The sequence below is a fragment of the Octopus sinensis genome, linkage group LG6 (genome assembly GCF_006345805.1).
Source record: "Octopus sinensis linkage group LG6, ASM634580v1, whole genome shotgun sequence".
NCBI lineage: Eukaryota > Metazoa > Mollusca > Cephalopoda > Octopoda > Octopodidae > Octopus > Octopus sinensis.
In genome coordinates, this window is record NC_043002.1 from 35,213,830 (window position 1) to 35,237,876 (window position 24,047).

Here is a 24,047-nt window from a genome sequence, read left to right on the forward strand (position 1 = left end):
AACATTAGTATATTTAGAAGGTTGTTTGTTATGGCCAGCCAGAGTGGCCAATGGTTACTCTCTGACCAACCATAACAAACAACCTTCTAAATATGCGTGTGTGTATATCATCATCATCATCATCATCGTTTAGCGTCCGTTTTCCATGCTAGCATGGGTTGGACGGTTCTACTGGGGTCTGTGAAGCCAGAAGGCTTCATCAGGCCCAGTCAAATCTGGCAGTGTTTCTACGGCTGGATGCCCTTCCTAACGCCAACCACTCCGTGAGTGTAGTGGGTGCTTTTTACGTGCCACCCGCACTGGTGCCAGACAGAGCTGGCAAATGGCCACGAACGGATGGTGCTTTTTATGTGCCACCGGCACGAGGGCCAGGCGATATATATATAAATAGATGTGTGTATTTTCCCTTGTTAACAATTAACACGGAAAAAATATATAAATAGTTACCAGAGTAGCAAAAAAATCACATAAGTAAACAGGTTGTAACTCCTTGTTTTTAAAGGTAGAAACTTCGGGTTTATGTGAAATATTTTGCATAATATATATAAATAAATAAATGGAGTTAAACGCAGGTGTCATTCGAATTCTTTTATTTCCAACATATATTTCAAAGATATCACTGGTATTATTCCAAAGGAATAAAATGGTGTAAAACAATGTAATCTTCTCTTCAGGGAAGTGAAGAAATGAAACTCATCAGTAAGACATTTTAAGAGAAAATTATATATATAATTGTAACCATGTTTATTTTACAGAATCTGAATGTTACATTAATATACATTAACAACCATGATGATAAAGAAGATTAAAAACATCCTTGTAGACTTTAAATTTGATCCTTTTATGGCTATATTATAAATTGTAATATGCTCTCCATGTCTTTCAACATACTTTGAAAATAATCAGGAATTTGGAATGATTTAGTTAAATAACAAACTTTCTCCAAATTAAACTGGTGGTTGGCACATTACTTTAACAATGAAGTTCTTTCATAAAATTGGGATGAAAATTTTATCATTGAACAAATGAACCATCACAGGCAAGGTGTGAGAACTGGGTTAATTGAGCTGAGTTGGATAAATCTTAAAATAATTATTGAATGAAATTTTGTCCTTTAGATTTTTGTAGTTTTTATTACTGATTCCAGTAAAAACATAAGATTTAAAAAAATATTTTGTATATAACTTTTTAATGACTTTAATTAAACTTAGCATGGATTCTTTGGAATATTTTATGCGTAGCCCAGTTAACAAAGTAGTTCTCTCCCTTAGATATATCCCTGACTTCAATTGTCTGTGATTCTCAAGAGTAAATGAATAATCATTTCATCTGACAGCAAATATCACAGATATTGGCAGAGGACAAATCAACAGTTGAGAAAACCAAAGAGTTACTACATTTACAATGTCATATATACTGCAACCACAATATGGATTTGTTACATTTGCTCTTCAGGATAAAAAGGAAAAATTTACATTCTTTAAATGGTCACAAATACAGAAAAAAGTTTTTCAATGCTTTAAAAAAATATATAAGGATAAAATTTTCATTTTCTTCATTTTTCATTGTTTTGCATATACAACATCAAAATCTAAAGTTTTAACATGGAGATATAGCACAAATCATGTCAGCACTAAAAAAAATTAATTTAAAGGAATGTTTTAAGCTTATGGATAAGGTGCGGGCATGGTCGTGTGTTTAACAAGTTTGCTTTCCAACTATGTGTTTTGGGGTTCAGTCACACAATATGGCACCTTGAGCAAGTGTCTTCTACTATAACCCCAGGTCAACCAAAGCCTTGTGAGTGGATCTGGGGGAAAGAAACTATATACCATGCTCAGGTGCACTACAACTCCTCACAAAAAGTAGCCAAAACTGCATAAACAATACACCTGATGCCTCTACAGCCTTTTTTAAGGACTCATTCACTGCTCAGTTCTTGTACATGTTCTAATAGTACATAGAGTATGTACAAGCAGTGAACAGCAAATGAGTAATTTAAAAGGTGGGAGGGGGGGTGCATCGCGTACTGTTGGCAAATCTCAGGAAGTATGGAAATTTTGAAGGAAATAGGTATCCTGACAGCTAACAACTGATGTGGGTAGTTTATTCCATGCTTCAACAATTCTGAGCATAAGAAAACGTTTCCAAAAGTTATATGTACTGTGTTGTCTTTTGATTTTGTAAGCATGTCCATGAGTGTTAGACATATAATTCAAAAAGGTGCCCAAGGTTGTTGTTGTTAGAAAAATGGTGGATAATCTTGTGGATGTATACCAAGTCAGTTGGCAGATGCCAGAGCTTTAATACGTCCAGGCTCAGGAAAGCAAGACATTATATATATATATAAAACTATGTTTGTGTTTGCTTATGTCCACCATAACTTAGCAGTTCGGTAAAAACAGACTTATTCCACTAAAAACAAATTTATCCACTAAAACCTTCAAAGAAGTGCCCCAGTATGGCCACAATCAAATGACTGAAATAAGAAAAAAAATATATATATGCATGTATGTATAGCTATATATATATATATATATATATACACACACACACAGTACATGCAGAATTTAGGCAACTGATAAATTTTCTTTATATCTTCCATTTTTCATTTTAAAAATTAAACCCAGACCAAACTTACTGCCATTTGAGTATACAAAATGAAAAACCTAAATGAATTAGTTATTTTAACCCCTGCTAAATATTTTAACCCTGCTAAAAAATGAAACATCAAATTAGTTTTTCTAGTGCTTTGCCCTCATATAAATGATTTAAGTTTAAACAGGTATGGTTAAATTTGACTGATTAGGCTGTTGTACTGGACCTCGTTGAGAACACCAAACTGGAACCAAGTTGTCTGCCGAAAGGTCTCCCCAGGGTATAAAACTGTATTTGGAAATTTAGGCTGGAAAGGAAATAATAAGGTATTTTCAATAGGAATTAAGTTAGTGTTATTTACATTTTGTTACTAGAAAGAATAGGATTTGCATATATTTCTTATAATAAAATAGCACCATAGCTAATTAGAAAGGAGAGAGCTTAGATTTGTCTGCTACTTGTACTGTTGCTCTTTGTGTATCAAGTATACAGGGTTAGCAGTGATGTAAAAAGGCTATTGGTATCACAAATTCTTGAATATATCTAATCTCCGTATAGATGCAGGCTCCCTACAAGCAATGCAAAGGATGGCATCTATTGTTTGTTTCTGGATGTGACACTGTAAATAAACTGCTAAATTCAGGCTTTGTCCTCCAATGTGTGTGTAGCATTAGCAGCCCTAAAGCATGGGAATATTTCTTGCTATGAAGACAAGAAGAAAAGCAAAGTAATAGAGCCTGTTACCCAGTTTCCACATGGTACAAGTAACTGAAATTACAACATTCCCACGGAATGGGATGCCAATCTGTTGCAGAATTACTTATTTACAGCTGAGTAGAGTGGAGGAATATGACATGGAGTGTTTTGCTGAAGAACACAGCACCATCACCCAGTGTGGGAATCAAAAGCGCAATCTTACAATCATGAGTATAACACCCCAACAATAAGCCAATACACTTCTACTCTGAAGACATACATAGAAGACAAAATATCTTGCCTGTCTAAAGCAAAAATGGTTCTGTATCTCAGAGAATTGTGAATTTTTTCTAGACTACTGGAAGCTGTTAGAAATAACTGCATGAAACAAGACTTGCTAAGCATACACTAATAGCCAATGCTCTACAGGGAGCTGGAAGGCAAAGAAGAAGAATATATCTAATTGTTAGCAGATTTTTGTTTTTGTTGTTGCTATTCTCCTTCATGCACAATATGTCCATGATCAATTTTGGTCATGTTATGTTATGAATGCCTTAAAGAATGCAAAACTTCACAACTTATCATTTGTTTTCTTATAAATTAAAGTCTGTTTCTCTCATTCAAATTATCTTAAATCTATATATTAACAGGACTAATCCATTTTAACTTACCTAGCAGATAACCCTATCCAGAAAGGGTGTAATTATTTGTTTATGTATTAAAATATTTAAAAAATAATAACACATATAATATATAGAATTTGTTCTTTAAAATGGTATGTTACATGAACATAGCTTAAAAAAGTTTAATCCAAAATAAACATCAAAATTTAGAAATGAAAACTGCAATTATTTTTGAACCAACCTAACCCCAGACAGATGGAAGACAAGGTTAATTCCAATTGGGTTTGAGAATACTACTAAATAATAATACTCAGAATAATACTAAATAATACTCAGAATAATACTAAAATATTTTAAAGTATTTAGGATAGAACAGTTCAAATTTACGCTTATTATGATAGGTGCAGTTTCTTAGTCATTCAAAAAATACACTTCTGATGCAAATAAAGTAATAACAGCTTTATCAGTGAATAAATAATTTTTCTCTCTCATCACCATTATCATCATTTTTATACCTGTTTTTCCATACTGACACAAGTCATTTGTGTCTGCTTCAGTACGGTATCTTAACACCTGCTGCAATCCCTTGTCATCTCCTTCACAACATTCAAACTCCTAAGGTCAGGTTTCACTTCTTTCACCAGTTTAATAACTCCGTCTTGAGTCAATCATCACCATCATCATCATCTTCACCATTGTCTTAAGGTGCACTTACCCATGTTTGCAGGGGTTGGACAGAGTTTATTGAAGCAGATTTTCTATGGTCAGACACCCTTCCTGTTGTCAACCCCCACCTGTTTCCAAGGTAATATTTCTTCATGGCCATACATGCTTTTGTAGAATATCAGAAATGAATGTCACTGCTTGTATGATAGTGATACCTATATACAACTATCGAGCAATGTCAAAGACAAGGAGATACAAACACACACGTTCACACACACACAACAACAACAACAGGTTTTCTTCTACCAAATATACTCACAAGGCTTTGGCTGGCCCAGAGCTATAGTAGAAGACATTTGCTCAAGGTGCCACATGTACACACACCCAAACATATGTGAGAGAGATAGAGAAAAGGAACAATTTTTTTTTAAAGAACCGAACACTTACTTCATTAACACTATTAGGATAGTGTTGTGTTTCCAAACAAAGTCCAGAATATTTTTTATAGACTGCACCGTCTTTACCCACTGGCCCATTAAGGAAATAACCAGTGTACGCATGCACTCCAGGTTGGGTAGACCAAACTTTGAGGCTTCGTTCAGTCTCTTCATGCCACACCCTATAATTTGAAAAGAAAATCAATATAAAATGAATTCATCAGAATCACTATTAAGATTGATTTTAAATATACATGTCATTGATTATACAATACCCTATCTTTTTATGCATTCTTTATATTGCATTATGTCATACAAGAGGCCTAACCATTGTGATGGCTTATGATGACATCATGTGTCTTCTGTAACAAATTTGTTCTTTGCTGTGTATATATGTCAACCATTCACATTGAAAATCCATACTAATGTAATTATCTCTTGAAAATGTTGGTTAAAGTCCTTAACACTCAAGCATGTTTGAGAACTGGTACATTAAAACAGAAATATCATGCAACATATATGTCTCACCGCACTTTGCATTTTGTATATTATTAGTATGTTAAAATAAATATCAAATGAAATGGGTACAGTTCAATGACTGAAGCAGGTGAAAGAATAAAAGAAAGAATACAACTCTTTCAAATTAAACCCTGTCATATCAGAAACAGAAAGACTCATAAGAAGATATACTATATAACCTTAAAAAAAAATTTTGATTGAAGGTCTACTTGCTGACTGTTGGTATCAAGCTAAAACAAATTTACATTTAATGACCAACAACAACCAACTTTAAAATGAATGACTAATCATTCATATTAAACTTTTCATCAACAGCCACAATATGTTTCTTTATTAGCCACACAGGGCTGAACACAGATGGGACAAATTACAAAGTAGAGCTTTTCTTTTGGGGGAGGAAAAAAAAAGTGGGGTAGGTTTTCGATCAAGAGGGATCGTAAAAAGGAAAAAAAAAAGAAGAAAAGACAACAAAAAACGATCAATAGGTATCGTGGATCACAGAAATGTCATGATGTAAAGTGGAAAGGGGAAAACAGACAAGGTTTATCCATGGAAAGAAAAGCCTACGGAAAAGACCACAGTAACCTCGGTCATTAATGTCACATGTTAACACATTTACTTGCAAGTAAGTAACTCTCTGTTTTAAATTTGTCCTGGTTCATAGGATTATGCTCAAGGTGGTTTCGTCATTCATACGTGCCATCCGTGTTACATTCACCCATCTTTTTTTGAAACATTCGCTAGACAAAACTTGCCTCTCTACTCTCACTTTCCTTTTCAAGTGAGCCACAATACTTCTGGCTTTACTGTTCAAAGATTCACTGCTATATAGTAAAACATGAAACATACTGTTTAATCTGTTTTGATATAAATACTGTCTAAGGCAGCAGTTCACCGATGCCTATCTATCTCAAAGTTTACATTAAGCTAGTGGAAGTCTATGCCATTAACAGATATGTAAGAAATAGCAGTCAAATTTCCTTCAAATAAAACTCTATTGCCTTGAAAGCAGGACACATCAGATGCTGGCAGTTCTAGATACACTATATCTCTAGATCACAATACCACTATAACTAAATATATCTCAAAAATATATGCTTTATATACTACTACTGCTACAACTACTATCAAGCAAGTAACAATAGAGTCTATGTGGTAGCTTGACCTACTACAAACAACAACCAAATTTCCCTGAAATCAAACTTTACCATCTTAAAAATATTTAAAACTACATTGGATAACGACCAACTTCCTTTTAGGTCACATATTATTCATTATCTCACTGAAATATATGTTCTTCAGCTGTTTCATATTAAACTATTAGCGACAACTTTAGTGCAGCCTTTTGTTATAAGGTAAATAACTGCCAGAGAGGAGAATGTAGATATAACAATAGATTGACCCTTTAGCATTTAAACTGGCCATATCCAGCCCAAATATTTTACCTGTTTTATATTCAAACTGGCCAGATTTGGTCTCTCACACCTACCCTATAATGTCATTCTAAAAATAAACAGTCACATCATTGAAATTTCATAGCTACAAGATAGTGCATAATTAATTCAAAACAATATGAATAAATAAGCATTACATTTAACAGAGTAATCTGAATACTAAAAAGTTAAAAAGGGATATTTAAATAATCAAGAAATAACAATACATAATTGAAGGTTCATTATAGTGAATAAAATAAAAGCCTCTATAACTGGATGCAAGTTAAGGATCACTCTGACTCATCAAGCAGTTGGCCTTGTCTTTACAACCACTTGCTACCAACAGCCAACTAATACTTGCTATATAAACATGTTAGTTTGTTTATAGTATAAAGAGAAGTTTATTAATGTTTCATATTTCTACTATGATGCTAGTATCTTCCCAAAGATAATAATAATCAACATTTAGAAGTTCCTTTTGGTTCTCCACTTAAGGCTTTGAATGAAGAGGAAAAAATTGAAGAATGAAGCATAATAGGATTCTCAAGTGTATTGCTTTTTCAGATAGGCTTTTTGATTCTTTATGGTTGCTCTTAACATTTCTAATAAATAATTCATTCACATATAGTTTTCTCTTACTCAACACTTCAATATTGATTTTTATATTTATTTATTCATATATGTGAGAGTGTTTTTAATATTTTCTGGTTGTCTCTTTAGTGGTTTTGCTTATAACAAAGTGCTTTATTTAAAAGTTAGGCCACAGCTGCAGCATCTAACTTTTGTTTTCCAATGTCACCTGAAACTAAGCACAAATAAACTCACTCTGTGCATGAATGTGTCGACACCAAGTCACAGTGTATAAACACATAAAAAAAATATCAATGTCATTTTTTCCATACATATATAAATTAGCCTCTCCTAACATAAATATGAAATGGAAAGAAAATAATATTGGATCATCCCATAAATAATGTGTTTTTTTATGCTTCTTTTATTTAATCTAAAATATACTCTCCTTCATTTTCTACAATGCTTTTCCAAGGCCCATCTTCCAAAATTCACTTGTCCATGACAAAAAAATACTCCTCCACTACTGTTCTGACTTCGTCTACAGAATTCATACTTTACCCATCCAAATGATTCTGCAGACTGCAAAATAAATTATAATCAGACGGGGCAATGTCTGGCAAATATGGTGGGTGGGACATCGTTTCTCATTCAAACTACTCTAGCCTTTGGAACGTCATCCTCATTATATGTGGCTGAGCATTATCCTAATGGAAGAACATCTTTCATCTTGAAACCAAAGATGGTCGGGTTTTTTTCTATTGCTGACTTAAACCGCTCAAGCTGCTTGCCATAGATCTTTCTTATTGTTTGGTTTGGGTTTAAAAGTTCAAAGTGAACTAAATCTTTCATATCCCACCAAACAGATAACAATACCTCACATGGGTGAAGACCTTCTTTAGCCTGGGGTGCCGGTATTTCTCCTTTCCTTGCCCACTGTCTTCGGAGCTTGACATTTTTATAGGGAACCCATTTCTTGTTACCAGTCACTATTTGGTCAAAAAAGTACATTTGTAAAACATGACAGCAAGGAAGAGCACACATTCATCCTTTGCATGCAATTAGACTTGGAAAGTTTGTGAGGTACTCATTAACCCAATTTGCTGACTTTTCCAATGGCACACAGGTAATAGTGAATGGTTGAATGACCAAACCCGAGCTTCTCTGCTAGTTCCTCAATAGTTATGATGGGATTTTGTTCCATCAAGCTTTACAGATCTTCCAGGATGAGGCTTATCTTCTTGGCTGTAGTTTCTGGCTCAGAATTTCTGGAACAACCATCGACACTGGCTTACACTTATTGTCCAATCCCCATATTCTGCATTAATATTCCTTGCACTTTCCGTTGCATTGTTGCTTTTATTGAACTCATAAAGCAAAATATGCCAAATATGCTCCTTTGTCACTTTCATTATAGCTTTGAAAGTATAACTGTTAAAATCGAACTGCACTCTTCAAAACTTGCACTAAGAATAAATGCAAGGTAAAATTACTACCTGCTTTTATAGCAAGTTGATGCAGGTAGTTATCCCACCCCCCTCTGACTTTTAGTTCATGCAATTATAAAAACTGTATTATTTATGGGATGACCCAATGTTTACTTACAAAGCTATCAGTTTTTTCTCAAGATTTCCAAAGCAATATGTATGGTCATAACCATCAGGAAGTTCTTTGAATTTTTCACTCAGAAGAACTTTTTTTGTTAGATCCATAGGTGTTCCATCAACAGGTCGAATTTCTCCTGGAATGGAAGGAAAGAGAGTTTAAGGCATTAAAATTTTCAATTCTTCAAATTAAAAACAAACAACTTAAAATGAAATATTCTATTGTTTACTACTGATATACATGAACCAGTTTATAAAATATATAAATTTGGTTCTTATAATGAAATAAGAAAATATTTGTACTTTCCTTGCCCCAATCCTTTGTAAAGGATACAAACTCATTGGTTTCAAATTGAAGATAGTTATCAGTACATGTAGGACTCACCAACATTCAATTTATGCCAAAATAGATATTTCAAAAATATTCTTTAATAATAAATTCTTGAAAGCATACTACACTGGAACAAATTTCTAATACAATGGTTGAAGTCACTTCTCTGTATAAAAAATACACTTCTTGATATTCAAATACTTCAAGGAAATGTGAGGATAACAAATCAGCAGTGGTAGTAGCTTCCTCTTCCAGTTGTCACTCTTGTTACTATTCTTTCAGAGCAACCACCTCACTTTCTAATTAAATATCCTATGAAACAAAAACTGTCAACTACTACTTGTGTAGTATATTTAAAAATATCAATTTCCAATGTGATTGTATGAGCTGTTCCAATGTATCTACCATATTTGAAGCTTACACTTTTGGATAGTCTGCCAGTGATTCTACTACATCTCTTGTATGTCCATAGCTTGCAGTAAATACAGTGTATACCAATTCCTTTAATGTATATCAAGCAAGGCCATTTCCCTGAAGGTACAGAGCCCAGTCTCCTTCCCTATTTACTAAAACCTTTGTCTTTGCTAAGGCCTCACAATTATAGGTTTAGCTTCAATAACTGGAATTTCTTCTCTTATTCCCCTAAATTTTCAGCATAAATTTTCCCATGAAAATCCAGTCTTAAACTCCTTTGTCATGGCTTGTAGGACTATAATGAATAGGAGAGCACTACAAACTGAACAATGATGGAGCTCCTATCTTCACACTAAATTCATCACTGAAGTTGTCAAAAGATAAGTAATAAAACTTATAATCCAATATTATTGTTATCCTCTGCCCATACTACCATGGAACCTACCCAGTTTAGCTTAGTCTTGTAAGCCAATAACTTACTAATAAACAGATGAAGCTCTTATCACAAGTTTGCTGACAGCAAATCATTGTTTATTGCTCTATAAGAAACAAAGAGCTACATAATATAGTGTATATATGTAGAACATTAATTTCAAATTACTATTCCTCCACTACTGTAGATTTGAATTTATCTGAAACTAGAACATAGTTCTTCTAGGAATTTTGTCTGCATAAAGTATTACCCTATTTTCAAAAGTATACATCTGATGACATTAACACTACAAAAACCATGGCTGAACACTAGTTTACTGAACTTATGTGTTCCATGAGATAGTTAACATTTATCATATACAAGCATGATCTTGTTTACCAACATACTTCAGCCTCTGGCCTACAGATACACTGTCTCTTGTCTCTACCTTTTCTACTGCTAATTCCTTTCTCTGGAATTCCTTTAGCAAGTCTTTCTGCCATTGATGGAAATCTGTGAAACCATATCAATCTTACTGGTTCTTGAAAACATGCAAAGATCATGGGAACAATACTGTCTTTCAGATCAAGCCATTATATAAAAATATTCCTAAACATATATGGTTAGAAGAATTTTCAAAATACACAGATTTGAAAAATTTTTTAAAATGCTTAAATTAGAGTAAAATCAGTCACAGTCACACTAGATATAAATTACATTATAGAAAAGACAATTGTATTTCGGATCTATAAAAGTTAGCAGCTGTGGTTTTATAACTCAGATTAAAATGCTTATCCTTCAAGAACCATCTGTAAATGGGATTGCTTAATGTAAAGTATGTGCAAACAATTACCATAAAGTTGTATAGATTCAAAAACAGTAGGTTAACTCCAGGTCTGTTCTGATTGAGCATTCTAGCTGTGACCATACTATCTTTTACTGATATAATGCATTAAAGAGAGTGGGTGTGATTTAGAGAAGATTCTGCTTTTTCTAGCATTCCAAGTGACCACAAAGAGGCTCCTTTATTAGCTTGCATCTATAAACAATTTTAAATTCAGGTAGAATACTTTAAGTTTTGTACTATATACAAATATCTCTATTTGTATATAGTACATTAAACTGATACCATTGTGATAATATTTTAAAGTCTACTTTTTCATAATTACATAGGTTAAACATATCTGTTCCAATATAGCATCTTGCCACCTGTCACAACACTTCATCATCTGATACACATAACAGCAGAAAAAAAAAAACACCAGTCTTTCTGTGTAAGTCATTTATTTCATAAATATTTAGTAATCAGAGGAGAAATATTTACCTGTTACCAAGCAGTTTTTATCAACAGGTAGGTAATGATTTGCAGGAACAATTAACCAATGCTTTGAAAGGTTACCTATTCCCTATTAAAAAATAAATAGTTACAATATAAAATGAGGAGTAAACTTTCTTTTTTGTTTCCAAGAAATGTTAGGAAGCAAAGATATAAATGACAGACATACATCATAGACTTGTATTAAATCAGACATAATCATAGAACTGCATCATAGTGATCAATATAAATGACATACATTATAGATTTTTCATCATAGAAATCAAAGTATACTATGGATTTGTTTTCTGTGATCAATATATACAATCTATATGTCACCATGTGAAGGTGTAGTGAAAATATGAATGTAACTTTAAGATGCTTATTGAGTGAACGGAATTATTTCTAAACGCATCTTTATTGTTATCTCTGTTAACAACACAGCTGATACCAAAGTCATTGTGCACAGTGTACAAGCATAGAATTAAGTTTGATGACAATTAATACTAAAATGTTGTATTCTAAATATCAAAGAATACAAGTTCTTATATTTTTCATTTTCCTCTTTTATACTCACCTTCTTGTATCTCGAGATGCTATGACATCCCATCATCACCATTATTTTCTTAATAGCTACTCCCATCCATCCCTATATAATGCAGGATAGCCTTGCATCACTTGTATAACATGACAGGCTTGTCTCTCTCTCCTCATACTCTCCACTCTATTTAGTTGAGAGGGTTTTTGCCTTTTCCTTGTTTCCTTCTTGCTATTCTTTTCTTATCTTGCAGGTTACTTTGTTATGTCACAGTGCCAGTGGCAGGTAAAAAGCACCCAGTACACTCGGTAAACCAACTGGCCTTAGGAAGGTATCCAACCATAGAAATCATGCCAAAGTTGACATTAGATGTAGCCCCATAGTTTGCCAGATCCTGTCAAACCATCTAACCCATGTCAGCATGAAAAATGGTCAGTTAAATGATGATGATCTCTCCAATATATCTTCATTCCAGTTAAAATTTTACTGAAGCATCTTCAGTCATATTTTTCATATTATTTCCCAATGGTAACATCACATTTTAATATAGAAGACTGGTCAATCGCAGAGGAAATGGTCAAGACCAAATCTCACTCATACATGCCCCTCAGCCAGGGCTACCCGATGGACAGAAAGACAGTTTCTATGACACCCTACTGCAGACCACCTCATTGACGAACGACAGGGACCTTCTCTTTGTGGCTGGTGATTTCAATGGGCATGTTGGACGACATGCTGGGGGCTTCCATGGCGTACATGGAGGCTACGGTTATGGTTCCCGCAACGAGGGGGGAACCAGGCTGCTGGAGTTCTGTGATGCGAATAGTCTTATGGTCTGCAACACTAACTTCAGGAAACCAACAAGCCACCTGGTCACCTACCGATCGGGCCGGCATACTAGCCAAATCGACTACATCCTTGCCAGAAAAAGGGAAAGATGGCTGCTTATAAATGCCAAAACCTTCCCAGGCGAAGAATGCACCCCACAACATAGACTGGTAGTTAGTGACTTTAGGATCAGGACTAAGAGGGCGACTAGAAGACGACCAGCATGGAGAAGAAGGGTCTGGAAGCTTAAAGACCCTGCGAATGGACAGAGATTTAGAGATATGTTACTTGAAGCCTTTGACGAAGTGGAAGGGGGTATAGCTACACATGGGTTAGAAGACAACTGGACGTTTCTGAGGGACAACCTGCTGAAAGCCGCTGACCAGATCTGTGGCTGGTGCAAAGTCCCCTTAAGACCCAAAATAACGTGGTGGTGGAACAATATTGTTGACAGGACTATTAGACAAAAGAAACAGGCTTGGAAGGCCTGGAAGAACGGTGGTAGCAGGGAAGGGTATCAGACTGCCAGAAGGGAAGCTAGGAGACAGGTCTATCTAGCCAGAGGGAAGCAGATAAGAGAAAATTTGCCAATGTCCTGCGCCGTGAGGATGAAAGACTTGAGGTATTTCGTGTTGCAAGACAGTGTGTGAGAGAGAATCGTGATGTGGTAGGAGAGAAATGTGTTCGCATGGAGGATGGTTCACTTGCGCTAAATGAGGATGCAAAGAGAGAAGCTTGGAGACGCCACTATGAAAGGTTGCTGAATGAGGAAAATGAATGGGATAAAGAGAGTCTGCCGAACGTTGACCCTACAGAGGGACCAGCTATCCGAGTTGATAGTTCCGTGGTAGCTAAGGCAATTAGAAGCATGAAGACAGGAAAGCCCCAGGCCCATCAGGAATTACTGCAGAGATGCTCAAAATATCTGGCAGTGTCGGCTATAACCTAGTCACCCGTATAGTCAACCAGGTGATACACGAAGGAGTCATACCCAATGACTGGTGCAGCAGCATACTAGTCAACTGCTACAAAGGTAAAGGTGATGCCCTAGATACAATAATTACAGAGGTATCAAGCTGTTGGATCAAGTAATGAAGGTTACGGAGAGGGTCATAGCCCAACTAATTAGAGAGAGAGTTAGTTTAGATGAGATGCAGTTTGGGTTCGTGCCAGGGAAAGTACCACTGATGCTATATTCCTGGTAAGGCAGCTGCAGGAGAAAGACCTAGCCAAAGATAAGCCCCTGTACCTGGCTTTCGTTGACATGGAGAAAGCTTTTGATAGGGTCCCCCGATCCCTTATCTGGTGGTCAATGAGGAAACTAGGATAGATGAATGGCTGGTGAGGACTGTGCAAGCCATGTACAGAGATGCCGTAAGTAAGGTTAGGGTTGGCAACATGTACACAGAAGAATTCAAAGTAGAGGTTGGGGTCCACCAGGTTCAGTACTCAGCCCCCTCCTATTTATCATAGTACTCCAGGCAATTACGGAGGAATTCAAGACAGGTTGTCCCTGGGAGCTCCTCTATGCTGACGACCTTGCTCTTATTGCTGAGTCACTATCAGAACTGGAGGAGAAGTTCCAGGTGTGGAAGGAGGGTTTAGAATCAAGGGGCCTTAGAGTCAACCTAGCTAAAACCAAAGTACTAATAAGTAGAAAGGTAGACAATCCACAAATATCTTCAGGAAGATGGCCCTGCTCGATCTGTAGAAAAGGTGTAGGTAGAAACTCTATAAGATGTACCCAGTGTAAGCTATGGACACATAAGAGGTGCAGCAATGTCAAAGGTAGGCTAACTGGGAAGATAGTTTTTGTATGTGGCAGATGCTCGGGAGCATTAACCTCTGAAAATCTGCAGAAAACAACTTCCGTCACTTTCCAGGGGGAAAAACTAGAAGTAGTTGATAGCTTCCGTTATCTAGGTGACCAAGTCAGTAGTGGGGGTGGGTGCGCTGAAAGTGTAACTGCTAGAATAAGAATAGCCTGGGCAAAGTTTAGGGAGCTCTTACCTCTGCTGGTGACTAAAGGCCTCTCGCTCAGAGTAAAAGGCAGACTGTATGATGCGTGTGTACGAACAGCCATGCTACATGGCAACGAAACATGGGCCGTGACTGCTGAGGACATGCGTAAGCTCGTGAGGAATGAAGCCAGTATGCTCCGATGGATGTGTAATGTCAGTGTACATACTCGACAGAGCGTTAGCACCTTGAGAGAAATGTTGTACCTAAGAAGCATCAGTTGTGGTGTGCAAGAGAGACGATTGCGCTGGTATGGTCATGTGGCGAGAATGGATGAAGATGGGTGTGTGAGAAAGTGCCAATCCCTAGCAGTTGAGGGAACCCGTGGAAGAGGTAGACCCAGGAAAACCTGGGACGAGGTGGTGAAGCACGACCTTCGAACTTTAGGCCTCACTGAGGAAATGACCAGTGACCGAGACCTTTGGAAATATTCTGTACGTGAGAAGACCAGGCAGGACAAGTGAGCCCAGCCCACTTATGAATGCCTTTCCTCCCTTGGACACAAAGACCGGTTGAGGCAAGCGAAGTCGATATAGAACCTCATCCGACGACAGACACCCATGCCAACCCCCCATGCTTGCGAAGACATGTTGGGGCAATCGAAATCGAAACCGAATTGAACCAGCCAGGATCCCTGGCCTGGTGGTACGTAAAAAGCACTATCCGACTCGTGGCCGTGGCACGTAAAATACTCCAATGCGACCGTACGACAGGCACCCATGCCAACCCCCCTTTGCTTGTGAAGACATGTTGGGGCAAGCGAAATCGAAATCGAATTGAACCAGCCAGGATCCCTGGTCTGGTGGTACGTAAAAAGCACTATCCGACTCGCGGCCGTGGCACGTAAAATACTCCAATGCGACCGTACGACAGGCACCCATGCCAACCCCCTTTGCTTGTGAAGACATGTTGGGGCAAGCGAAATCGAAATCGAATTGAACCAGCCAGGATCCCTGGTCTGGTGGTACGTAAAAAGCACTATCCGACTCGTGGCCGATGCCAGCACCGCCTCGACTGGCTTCCGTGCCGGTGGCACATAAAATACACCAATCTGACCGTGGCCGTTGCCAGCCCCACCTGGCACCTGTGCAGGTGGCACGTAAAAAGCACCCACTACACTCACGGAGTGGTTGGCGTTAGGAAGGGCATCCAGCTGTAGAAACATTGCCAGATTAGACTGGAGCCTGGTGCAGCCTTCTGGCTTCCCAGAACCCTGGTCGAACCGTCCAACCCATGCTAGCATGGAGAACGGACGTTAAACGATGATGATGATGATGATGACATGCAAGGTGAATTAAATATTGAAGATCCCTAAAATAAACTCTATGAGCTGCTGACAATATTAGGTGAATAAAAGAAGATAGTAGACTGATGGAAATAATGACAAACACCAAAGAGTTACAGTAGATACCACTCCACTTAGGTTAACAAAATAAGTACTAGTAATACACCAGGTTTAACTTCAATTGAAGAACCTCTCCTACAAAAGTTGGCCTATCACCTGATCTAGCACCATCTCTAGCAAGTATTCAGATGAGATCTCTGTCCTGTGTATAACTCCATATCTTGATACGCTACTTCTTACTGCACCTTCTGTGTAGTACCACTGCTTGTGAGAAAGTGCAGAATGAAGTGGTTTTCCAGCAAGGCACCATCCATCAGATACAACAGGGGCTTGACCCCATTAGTAATATTTCAAGTTGTTCTATTTGTTGGCAGACTCATTAGCAAGCAACCCCTGATTTCCAGCTTGGCTCCTTAAAGGAATCAAAGTAATGATTAGCAGCAACTCATAAATCATGACTTTCTGCTCTTGTTCTTCATCTGACTGGGAGCTCCTGCACCAGTTCCCCTTTCACCATGCCATAAAAACATAAAACAGCATGAAAGTGATATATCATCTAATGAACTAATAAGGGAACAACTTTAACAATGAGTTTAAAGGAGAGGTTTCTAAGATTATGACAATATGAATTTAATTACTTACAAGTGTAGTAGTTAAGAAATAAAAGATTTTAGTGGGTTAACAGTAGCTCATACTTGCAAATACTCTCAGAAAGTTTGTGTTGTGTTTGTAGATAAAGTAAATTACAATGTGTCCCAGTCTATAAAGCTACTTAATGACTAAATGAACACTATACAGAATCTTTAAGACTAACAAAAATTCATATAAATGAATTTGGACAGCTGTATTTAAAACATTCAAATTTATAGTTAGAGTTTGAAAACTAGGATAAGAATTTAGAAATATATGTTTCAAATTATTTTAATTTTTGACACTACCTCTGGTTCCGTGTTTCTAACTCACCTACAATCATGTATTTTAGTGATCGTATCCAAATCAAAACCTTGACTGAAATTTTGTTATTATATACATGATAAGTGATATTTTAGAAGGTAAACATTTTAAGTTGCGTTTAAAACACTAGTTTATTTATATATATATAAAAAGAAACTTTTTTTGGTAAATCCTATAAAATTGTTGATTATTTTGAAAATAAAAGGAAACACATTGTTAAAAGTTTTGGTCACATGAATTAATCTTGTTTTAGAGCTAGATGTATGTTGTTATATGACTGCTGCCTCAAGTGTGAAAAACATCATTTTCCATGAGTTCCTCTTCTAAACCAATTGCAAGTTTTTTGTTGAAACACTTTTATTCCAATAGGGTTCAATCTCAAGGCTGTAAGTAAAATCAAGCATCATATGAGTTTAACAATCCACGAATAAGATGCTCTTTATGAATAAACTAGCTTAAAAACTGCACTCTGAGTGGACTCTTAAGCTAGCTCCTGTGGAGGGCTAATTACTTCAAATTCAGTTTAAATAAAAAAAAACTTGTAAGTTCACAAATTTGGGGAGTTATTTTAAAATTAGAATTTTCAACTGTTAGAATATAACAAATCCTCTTCCAGACCCGATCCCAATGCTGGATGTTCAAGTACCAAATGAAGGGAAGATTTTCATTCCTGGGATCATCCTGATTCCAATTAAGTATATGCCTATGTAGGGCAAATGTAGACTGAGATACAGGGGTCCTGGCTGGACAGACAGGCAGAATTTTATGTTTATTATTACAGAAGGCCAGATTGACCCAAGGAAATATTTGAATTCAGAATAAAAGACTCTGAAGTTGTAATTGGTAAAGTTGAATTCTGACACATGTTTCTTCAACTCAATAACTCTTTATAGTGAAATCTCTTTTTGCAATGAAAAGACAATTAAGCTCACCAAGTGTTGTTGCTCTTTGTCACCTGTTGTCTTTACTTACTGTTTTCCACCTTGTTCTCTCTTTATTTGAATATGACCTTTTCCCTTCACTTGGCTTAATGGATTGGCTTGTTTTACCTTCCTTCTCCAATTCTAACTACCTTCCCTTTTGCTCACCTTACACACCAGACTTCTGAATCTCTCAAGTCACCCACCTCTCTCTGTCCACACTTCATCCCAACATTACCCTTTCAATTCAATTCTTTCATTATTTACTTGTCCCCAACCTAGTAGTATTTCTTAGTCTCAGATGGAGAGCAAGGTCCCTTCCTCACCCTGAAACAATTGAATTTATATATGAACTCTCCGAAGAAGTCAAATCTGATTGAATTACATTTACTCTGAATCTTTTCATAAGTAACAGCGATAGTAGCACTATTGCTGCTGCTGCTACTACTACTACTACTACTGGTGGTGGTGGAGGTGGCAGTGGTGGTATCATGACTTTATTTGTGTACTAGTGATTTAAGTGAGAAAAGATATACATCTTATGGGAGGATTTGGGCTCAATATTTGCAATTAAAGAAACCTTAGTGAGTTATGTATTACTCTGCTATTTACAACAGTGAGCTGTATCTCTTATGGTAGCTATTTACATTGGACTATTGGTAGTACACAGCACAATACCAGCAACAGGATGCACTACATCAGTTTTTGGGCTGATAAACCAGCTTCTTATTGACTGAACAAATTATGAGTCTCTCTTCCAATAAACTCCATGTTCTCTTTCTACTCTTTAAAAATAACAACAACAAAAAAGAAATAAAAATTAAAAAAACTTACATGTCCACCAAGATTGAAATAAGCATGGTTGGTGAGATTAATTGGTGTTGCTTTTGTCGTGGTAGCCATATAGTCAACTTTGAGACAGTTGTCATCAGTAAGTTCATAGGTCACAGTGATGGTCAGTTCACCTGGAAAACCACTCTGTCCACAAGGACTAACATATGTCAATGATACTTTGGACCCATCAATAGAAGGTTTCCAGTGCACCTAAAAATACAAATTTAAAAGTCGCTTTCAAATCTAGAAGATGATTTTATAATCACAATAAACACACACACAGCACATTCATATAACAGTCTTTCATTGAGCCAGTTGATGCGCCTTTATTTTTACATAAGTAGGCATGAAAATTTAGCATATTTAAAACAATAAATCACCACAGATAAATATTCAGATGTTATTCGCATAAAAAGCAATAATTAAGTGAGTGTTAATATATTTAACACACTAAACATCAAAACTATAATTAATTATGTGCATAATCATTTCAATCATTTCTAATTAAATTTGTTATGCTCACTGTATTTAAATATGTTAACACTAACTGCTTATCTACAATTCTGATTCTGTTCTATATGGCCTAAATACAAATTTTAACAAAATTCTAGGGAATTAACAGAAATGTAGCACAAACATTTTTTTTTCTTGCATTAATATTAATATATATATACCCGTGCTAGCGCGAAAAACGGACGTTAAACGATAATGATGATGATATATTCATTTTCTTAGTAACCTTAGTAGTTTCAGTAAATTCACAATAACTACAATGTGTTACTTGAATATTTAGGTTCTACAGACTAAACCTATATAAAAGAAATCTATTTAATCCTACAATACCTAAATTAGCAATATTCAGAAAAAATATTATTGATATTTTTCAGCTTATTTAAACACAAAGAATATACATGATATAAAAAACAGATTTTCTTATACAAACACACACACATGTGCACACACAAATACACATACACATTTATATTTTGTGATTCTGCTTAGCTATAGCAATACTAATGACTAGCTGTTATAACTCAAAGCACTTACAGTCTACAGTAAACCATCAGGTCAGTAGAAGATATTAAGATGTTGCATTGGAACTTAGCTCTGAGTGAAAGTTTACTCTTAGCAGAAACAGCTGTAAGCTGATGAAAGTGACTATGTAACTCCTTTTGCCATTAATTTGTTAACTGATATATATATATATATATATATATATTATTCATATGTCAATAATTCAGAAACAACTGTGAGATATTATAATTGCTTGTATTCAATAGCGTTGTTCAAACATAAAGAATCCTTAGAGAGCATACAACCTTTCAGTTTAGTTGTTTATTCCCAAAAGAGTATCATATTTGAAGTGTCAAGAACTATTAACTCTATATGGTTAAACAATAATAAAAGTTTGAGTGCTACTGCCTGTTACCAAAAAAAAACTACTTTATGTATGTAAGGCCATGTGAAGTAACAAGGAAGAATTAATAGAAACTTAATAGAATCACAGTAACAATGAGTGCCCCCAAGAAAAGATTATCTAATTTAATTCCATTTCTATCTCAAATGGAGGAATATATTTGGTATGATTCAGTTTTAAAATTCAAAAACCTGCAATCCCCTGATAGATGCATAACACTCAATGGTACATTCTAATTTTATGGTAGATCAAAGATATTATTACTTTCTGGATGAGATATTAGTCTTTCATGTATAATACTATCAGAAGAGCTGGTTCCAATTCCTAGCAAAAAAGTATAAAGAATTTTGTGCCCTGAAAGGTGTAGGGGACTGAGTAGAGATAGTAGCTTTGGTATCTAGCATGCTGCTCCCTACCTTGTAGGGTAGACAGGTTTCACTGGCTCTCACTCACCTTCTAAATCCCTCATGTGTTGGCTTCAAGTGCCACACCCCAGTACATCACTTCAGTTGGCTAATGCACATGAGATATGGTATTGACACTGCACCAACAGGCAAGCAGGGAAACTGCAGCAACAGCCAATGGCCAGGATGGAAGAGTTTCAAGAAGACCAACGACCAGGTGTGCAAGACTGAAGGCAACTCACACTATAAAATATGGACCTTGCTTAGCAGTCAACAGAGACAGCTTCAATTAGCCTCTTTCCTATATGTAAAATGGTTAGGCTTCAGTTTAATACCCTGTCTCCAGAAAAATCTCAGGTTATGAAAACAGTACAAAGTGCATGGCCCAACACAGGGGGCACTAAAATGTTTGATTTGAACTCAAGACCTGAATCCTGTACACTTTACTAAATCACTTAAATTTGTTATTTATACAATTCTACATTATTTTCTTTCACATTTCTACTGTAGTCATAATCATGACATTGTGACATTTAAATATGTAGTATTTATTTTATTATTTACCAATTTCTAAAAAAACTGAATTTTTTATTCAGATCCCCTTCCTATAATTAATCATTAGCAAAGTTGACTGGGGTGCATTTAGCATATTCCTTTAAGGCTTAGTCAGGTGGAAGTTAGGGCAATACCTATGACCTACACAAGCCCTCCAAGAGTTGTGAGATAGTTGTAATTCATTTTCTTCTCGAATATTTGCAGGAAAATGTGTAAAGAAATGAATGTAATAGTTAACATTCTAGGAAGTAAGAATTTGGCAATGTGGTTAGTGTAAAGGCAAGAAATTGAAATACAGTAGGTGATAAGAGGAGGAAAGATGGGTGTATTAGGTAGGCTTTGGTGGAGGTGGTATGCAACTAGCAAATTCAGAGGAGCAGAGGCCACCGATATAAACCAGCAGATGAAGAGTTCTTTCTAATCAGTTTTTATTTCAAAGTCATAATTCTTGTAAATGGCTTCCCTTGTGATGTAAGGCACCTCAGATATTAGGTTAGCTGTTTTTTATTCTGACAGGTTACTTCAGAAAACTGCTTTTCTTAACTGGGTACCTTCACTGCAGCTAAAAAGAAAGGCCATTGCTCATATAGCTGAATATTTAGTTTAAAATGGAACATGAAAAAAAGGAAGGACCAATAGAGTTAGGTTACACAGCAGTTGTTCAATGCAAGAGTTGGTTATTGGAACACTAAGACTGTCAATGTTTTTTAAGGTGGAGAATGGCAATATTTTGGTGGTGCATTGTTTCTTCAGAATGGAGCGTAAGTAAGTAAGTAACAAGGGAATAAAACTTGTAATAAGGTCTTAATTAAAACTTCTTTTGAATATATGTATATATATATATATATATTATATATATACACACACACATGGTATGTGTTAACTTTGTGTTTTCATGGTGGGGCACAAATTTTTTTAGAAACCACAGAGGAGCATGTGATAAAATCAGTTGAAAAACTCTTGATTGCATAGTGGAAATGACAAGTGGCGAGTGGTTGGTTATTTACGTAAACATCTAAGCAATATATATATATATATATATATATATATATATAATATATATATATATATATCTCATCATCATCATCATCGTTTAACGTCCGCTTTCCATGCTAGCTTGGGTTGGACGATTTGACTGAGGGTTGGCGAACCAAATGGCTGCACTAGGCTCCAATCTGATCTGGCAGAGTTTCTACAGCTGGATACCCTTCCTAATGCCAACCACTCCAAGAGCGTAGTGGGTGCTTTTACGTGTCATTGGCACAAGGGCCAGTCAGGCAGTACTGCCAATGGCCATGCTCAAATGGTGTTTTTTACATGCCACCTGCACAGGAGCCAGTCCAGCGGCATTGGCAATGACCTCGCTCAAATGTTTTTTCATGTGCCACCAGCACAAGTGCCAGTAAGGCGACGCTGGTAACAATCACGCTCAAATGGTGCTTTTTACGTGCTACCAGCATAGAAGCCAGTTTTCTGCTCTGGCAGTGATCACGCTCCGATGGTGCTCTTAGAACTCCACTAGCATGGATGCCAGTCATCAAATTTGATTTTGATTTTGATTTCACTTGCCTCAACAGGTCTTTGCAAGCAGAGTTTAGTGTCCAATGAAGGAAAGGTACGCATAAGTGGGCTGGTTGTACCCCTGGCATAGGCCACGAGGTTATGGTCTCACTTGGCTTGCTGGGTCTTATATATATATATATATATATATATATATATATACACATATATAATAGAAAGAAATTAAAGCCAATAAAATTAAAAACACTTAAGGAAACTTACAATATAGATATATAGTTAAAAGTAACTGTGCATCAAAGACTTCAGCAGATGTACATTGTAAAGATAATTGTTTAAATATGGGCATATTTTGAAAATGGATAGGGATGAAAAAAGTGCTGTGTACTGACTGTTTAAGATACACATGGAAAATACAGACTAAATCATGAGAAAAGTGGGGAAGGGGTAGTAGATCTCTAAATGTTGAGCTTCACAATTGAGATGTGATAGTATCAACAGATGTACCTCAGATCATCTAATCTATACAAGCATAGGAAAATATAAAGTAAAGGACAAGGATTTTATAAAATAATGTTATGCAGATACTGTACATAACATGCTCCATTGATTCTAGCTTAAATATTTAAGAGAGAAAGTAATTTGAATTCAAATCAAGATTAAAACTAATCACCAGATTATGGACATTTTGTTTGCAAGTAGAGCTAATTAGTTAGTATCCAGATAATTTCATGATTGAAACTACCACCAAAGAAAATAGGTTTTGATAATTTTCAAAAAAAATCATACAGAAAACCATAACAATTGGTATTAACATGTGTTCAGAACAGAATGTCTTTGGAAATCTTTATATAATTATTATTTGGTTCTCAATAAAGAATATATTGCAGAGCTGCAGAATGTTTTAAACTTAGAAGAAAGGCCATAAGTAAAAAAACCATAATGATCAATAAAAAAAATCATAAAGATCATTAAAAAAAAAGTTTAAAATAATAAAATATTCTATTTCCATCAGAGAAGCATCCTTGCTTTATATCCAGGGAAGAGAGTAGATACAGTAAGCCAATACTATATTTTCAATGCAAGAAATGAACACA

General features: G+C 35.9%; 1 protein-coding gene across 1 annotated transcript in view; it reads right to left on the reverse strand.

The window, feature by feature from the left end:
• Positions 1 to 994: 994 nt before the first annotated feature.
• The window catches only part of LOC115212933 (galactose mutarotase), a 136,280-nt gene continuing 113,227 nt past the window's right edge, over positions 995 to 24,047 (reverse strand). The window contains exons 4-8 of the mRNA XM_029781772.2: positions 19,057 to 19,266; positions 11,628 to 11,709; positions 9,148 to 9,283; positions 5,031 to 5,202; positions 995 to 2,905 (exon numbers count right to left, since the gene is read on the reverse strand). Coding sequence (XP_029637632.1) covers positions 2,792 to 2,905; positions 5,031 to 5,202; positions 9,148 to 9,283; positions 11,628 to 11,709; positions 19,057 to 19,266 — 714 coding nt within the window. The 3' untranslated portion in view covers positions 995 to 2,791. The remainder of the gene's footprint in view (positions 2,906 to 5,030; positions 5,203 to 9,147; positions 9,284 to 11,627; positions 11,710 to 19,056; positions 19,267 to 24,047) is intronic.